This window comes from Lycium ferocissimum, chromosome 8 (assembly GCF_029784015.1).
Source record: "Lycium ferocissimum isolate CSIRO_LF1 chromosome 8, AGI_CSIRO_Lferr_CH_V1, whole genome shotgun sequence".
Classification (NCBI taxonomy): domain Eukaryota; kingdom Viridiplantae; phylum Streptophyta; class Magnoliopsida; order Solanales; family Solanaceae; genus Lycium; species Lycium ferocissimum.
In genome coordinates, this window is record NC_081349.1 from 38,908,448 (window position 1) to 38,914,030 (window position 5,583).

The following is a 5,583-nucleotide window of genomic DNA, read 5'->3' on the forward strand; positions in this document are numbered from 1 at the left end:
TAAAATAGACCCATAAATATAGAAACCATATTTCATAATTTTTAGAAGAATTACGATTCCAACCATGCAAAATTTACCAAAAATACAGTTTGATAATACAACAAATATAGCTATGCACACTCAAACACATTTTGATAAACAATAAAAAAGGCAGCTTGATGCCCGAAGTATTTGGCGTTCACGCGAAGGATCACACTTCAAGGGAATGTGATATAGACAATCTACTCTGATGCAAGCATCATTTTTATAATCAATACAACAAATATGACTATGCAACACACAAATACATTTTGGTAATCAATAAAAGGACAGCCTGGCATACGAAGTGTTTTGCGTTCACAAAGCATCCGAAAAAGGACCGCACTTCAAGTGGGCGCGAGTAGACAACCTACCCCGACGCAAGCATTATTTTGATAATCAATACAACAATTATAACTAAGCAAGATTGAGATGAAGCACTTCTCTAAATTCCAACCTTCTAGTCTCAGCATAAGAAGTTATGTGTTTATTTGGCCAATAAGTTAACCAAACTCTCCCTTTCAATTCCCACTCCATTGTTTTCCCTATAGCCCTTTTGTCCACTTTCCAACACACACTTTCCCCATACTCATCTCCAGCAAAAATTACCCCTCCTTGCTTAGTAAATGGCCTATAAACACTTGAATATCTGTTCTTGAACCAAGCCTTTGGTTGAATAAGCGAAAAAACAGAAGGCTTTGACGAAAATACCTCTCTCCCATTCCCCGCATCATGAAGAAACCAATTCAAATTTGCACCGTCTCCGTTAACAGATTGCTCAAATTTCCACGGCTTCATGCTCGTAACAACTGTCTCTCCCGCGGAGACTTTTAGGCCCATGTAGGAGTTTGGTGGATCGAATCCTGCTTCAATGGTCTTTTCCATGTTAATTTCTCTTAAGGGATTATCAGAGGATTTGTTTACTGATATGCTCAACACATTGGATTGAAGTGTTGGAGTTAGTTGCAATGAAATTCTTGAAGGGAAATGCTTCTCTGATATCCCAGCTCCTCTCTCTGCCATTAGTGATTCATTCACTAGCCTAACAACATCACACCTACATGAAGATGCGTTTTCAGATCAAGTTAAAATTCACTCTTTAGGTTGTTCTTTTCATAAAAAAGAATTGAGATTATGGTTGTTCAGTCAAATTACATCCTGTTTGGATTAGCTGATTAAAAGTAGTCAATAAACATCAAGCGTTGAGAATCACTTTTTAACTGTTCAGCTAGCTGTTACATGCTGCAGAGAACTGCGCTCAAACTCATAATAATAAACAGTTATGTGTTTATTAAAAGAATGTTGATAAGCATGCACTTCTTCTGAGATGCCCTTAAACTTCTTACAGTAAATATAAATATAAATATAAAAGAACATCATTAAAAACGATGAATGACTGAAATTAAGTGACGAGGGTGCATGAGGCTTTGTTTTGCAAATGGCATTTTTAAAATTACAAGAAAATTAAGGATAAAATAGTAAAAAATTATTGATTAAAATAAAAGTGTTTTTAAGTTGAAAAGTCATAAAGCAGAAAATGACCAATTTATGACTTCTGGTAGATTTGGTAATTTGGTTTTCATTAGAGAAATTTTATTTTGTGAGTCACATGACCAAAACTACTCGTGTGAGACTACTTTACTATTTGACAAGTGGACATCTGCTTGTTTTAAGCATAAACAAGAAAGGCAATATTATTAAAGTCCACATTTTCCCTTAATTAGTTAAATTTCCGAGCTAGAAAGAAACTGAAATAAAAATTGAAAATATCTAAAAAAATCTGCAAATACAGAATGGTAACAAAATTGGCATTGCGGAATTTTTAATTGTGTGTTTTAGAACTTTGTTTTCGTAATATAATTTTTGTTATTGAGGATGTAAAATAAATTATTTCTCTAAATATTTCTTTTATCAAATATTCAATCATAAATATTAAAAATCATTACAGTTAAATCTATTTATATTTTTATACACAAGTGCATCTTGTTCATGATCAAGTGTCTTTAATTATAACTCTATTCATTTTTTTCTAGCAAAACAAAAGAAGAGGAAGACCAATAACATTATATAAGATCAAAATTCTGGGATTTTAACAGTAATTATTTAGAGAAGTTCATTCCTCCATTAGTATAAAGGAAATTGATTATTGCATATTATAAAATAAGATAAAAAAACATAAAATGATCAATACACAGGTGTGTGTGTGTATATATATATATATATATAAGAAGCAAGTGTCCACTTGTCAAGTAGTAAAGTGGCCTTATCAAGTAGTGTTGGTTATATGAGTCACAAAATAAAATTTCTCATTTTCACTAGGCACGTAAATAAGTCAGGAAGTACTTGTAAGTTGATCTGACAAGATTATAAGTTTATCGAAACACCCTCCAAGTTCAAGAAAAAAAAACATACCTAATATTATCGGTGTTCACCATCACTTCAATCCACTTTTCTCGAACTATAACTTTATAATTCAATTGAATCACTCCTTCAACCTGATGAAAGTTGAGTGAAAACCTCAAATCATCAGATAAACTACTAGCAGTAGATGTTTCAACTTCCATTGCAATAACAGGGCAATACAACTGGACTTTCCATAGCCCTTGTGTCGAAAATGAGTATGAAAACAACCGACATGGCGTTTTCATAGGATGATTCGAAGAAGAATGAATTTCCATGATCCAATTAGTTATCGCCAAATTTACTGAACGCATCCATTGCTCTTCAGTATTCGTTCCCAAAATTCTCACAAGCAATTTTGACGCTTCCCTAGATTGTGAACATGAAAATTGATTCTTCAGGGCAATAACACATGTGGACCTGAGATCAGCAGGCGCTTCATATATACAAATTATGAAAGCCAGAGTTAAAAATGAGAAATTGAAAATTTCCTTAAAACCGGAATTATTCAAATCCATTCGCGGAATCTTGAGGAAGGACGAAGAATTTTTGTTCGGACCATAATGAAGGACGTCCTGAACAAAATTGATAAAGAGACTGAATACTGACTCGTCGTCTAATAATTTTGTTGAATTGTGCTTTATTTTTAGTGGTTTCGAGGTCCATAGGGAAATAGGAAGATTGTAATCCGCAGTAACGGAAAAATGGTAATTCTTGGCTACGGAGAGTTTGAGTGAAGGTTGATATGAACATGAAGGAGAAATGCAAATTGAAATTGTGTCAGTTTTCCATCGAGAAAATGGTGGTAAGTTCTGAATCCAGGAGTATATATCAGGAAAATTGCAAGTATAAGCCATAGTTTTAATTTCACTGTCTGTATATGAAATAATGTGATGGAATTTTATGTTGTATTTATAGACTAATGGATTGTGAAAAGAAAGATTCTCAGGGCTAAAAAAGGTCAGTGGATTAGATATATATATAACATGTAAAAGGTGAAATTGAACTTAGTTTCATGAATGGAATAAAGGTATCAGTTGAAAAATTGCACAAGGTAATACTTTGAATGGATATTTATAGGTTCTTTAACTTTGGGACCAGTCAATTAAGAGCATCCTTAATAGAATAAATTCAGAAGTTATTGGTTTTCAAGATAATCATTTGCAGAACCTAATGAAAAGAGTTCTGAGGAAGTTTATGGGCTACTTTTTTTTTTTTTTTTTTTGGCAGCATGAGTGATAATTTGTCAAGAATTTTCAAGACTCCCTCCGTCCCATTTTAAATGGCATTGTTTTCACACGATCCAAAAAGAATATCATAGTTCTAAATGAGAAGTTCTATAGGCACTCAAATGGGGTGATATGTTTAAATAAAGACTACAAACACACATATATTATGATAATTATTAAGATCACAAATTTTAGAAGCGCTCATTTTTATTTTGAACTTCGTAGTGAGTCAAATTATATCAAATAAATTGAAACAAAGGGAGTATATATAATTACAAGAGTTGTAACAATTCTAAGCTAAACATTGTCATATTTATGATTAACTTTCTAGCATTGTTGTTTTGCCCAAAAAGAAAGTGTTCTTTAAACTTTTTCTAAGGGGTAAATTACTGGGTAAGAAGGAGTTCAAATTATTGACTTTGTTGCCAGATTCTTTACAACATTGAAAATACTTTGGGTAAAGAAATGAATATTGGGCTAACTCAATCAGAAAAGCTAATTCAAGAGGTGAGGATTGCCCAAGCCGAAACCACCCATCCCTTAGAGGACTGATGTGGGACTCTTCGCACACCCCCAGACCTAGAGCTGGATATCTTGAGCATGGACAATTTAATATGGAAAACAAGAATTAGGATGAGTCCTATTCTGATACCATGTAAACAAATGAATCTCAGACCTAATTTAACTCTAAAAGCTAGCTCAAGAGACAACGATTACCCAAGCTATATTAACAGCAGAATATTTCTTAGGCAGGGTAACGTTCCAACTATCATTAATTTGAAGGGAACATATATAATAATATAGAAAGCAAACTTTAGAGAATCTCTATTGTTATTTCTTTTCTTTCCTTAACGACTATCTTGTTGAAACTTATTCGTCATGAGTAACATTAAACGAAAGAATCTAGGATTATGCATGTTATAGGTTAATTTTCATCCAAGAAGAATGTGAATGGTTCCGTGCCAAACTCCTGCAACAACTCTGCCTAATTAATATTCCTCCGTTTCAATTTATGTATTTCCATTTTAGTCGAGATAAAAAAGAATAATCCTTTTCATATTTGGAAACAATTTACCTTTCGCAATGATTTGTTGCCACACAAAATATATGTGTCTCATTTTATACCACAAGTTCAAAAATCTTTTTTTTTTCTTTCTTAAACTCTGTGCCCAATCAAATAAGTTCACACAATGGAGGGAGTAATGTTTTACTTAACAAGAAAGAAAAAGCTGACGTTTCACAATAAAAGCTAAAGCACACCGAACTTGGGTCGCTTCTTCACGTCTGCCCATTTGTTACTTTAAAGAACCAGATTCTCAAAGACTTTTCAACCGCGACCAATCAAGTGGACTTCTCTTAAACTGTTAAAGAGATCACAATTATATCTACAACATATTTCTTGGTGTGTATCTACGCGATCTAAAAGCTTAAATTGTTAAAGAAATCACATATGTAATAATTATATCAACACGTTTGCCCCCTCACGTGTCCTGCACGTACGTGGTAATTCTTTCTCATAACGTGTAGCGGTAAAATTTGAATCCAATACCTCCATCTGCTCTAATACCATGTTTGAGTGCCCATTGTGATACCCCATTTTAACCGGAGTCAAAATAGTTTACAATATCCCGGTAATTCCGGGGTTATTTAAAGTTTAAGGAGTCGTCACCTAATTATTTATGGTGAATTAAGGCACCTAAAGTTAATTAAAGTAATTATCTAAAGTTGATTTTATTTTAAAGTCTACGAAACCAAAAAGATTAAGGTACGGGTTCAAATAACCTAGAGGAAGGTATTAGGCATCCTCTAGATTCCATTAATAATGGTTAACCTAATCGAACTCGAATTTAACTAGGCTAAGAATGCAAACGTAGTATTTTATAATATGTAAGAAAATATCTTGTAAGTGTTGCCAAGGCTATAGTGGAAATATAAG

At 33.1% G+C, this 5,583-nt stretch overlaps 1 protein-coding gene across 1 annotated transcript; it reads right to left on the minus strand.

Moving 5' to 3' along the window:
* Nucleotides 1-225: 225 nt before the first annotated feature.
* LOC132068399 (uncharacterized) lies at nucleotides 226-3,314 on the minus strand. The gene is made up of 2 exons (XM_059461971.1): nucleotides 2,431-3,314; nucleotides 226-1,075 (listed from the first exon to the last, which is right to left on the minus strand). Exons 1-2 carry the CDS (start codon nucleotides 3,273-3,275, stop codon nucleotides 436-438), a joined length of 1,485 nt encoding a protein of 494 aa, XP_059317954.1. The 5' UTR covers nucleotides 3,276-3,314; the 3' UTR covers nucleotides 226-435.
* Nucleotides 3,315-5,583: the final 2,269 nt, after the last annotated feature.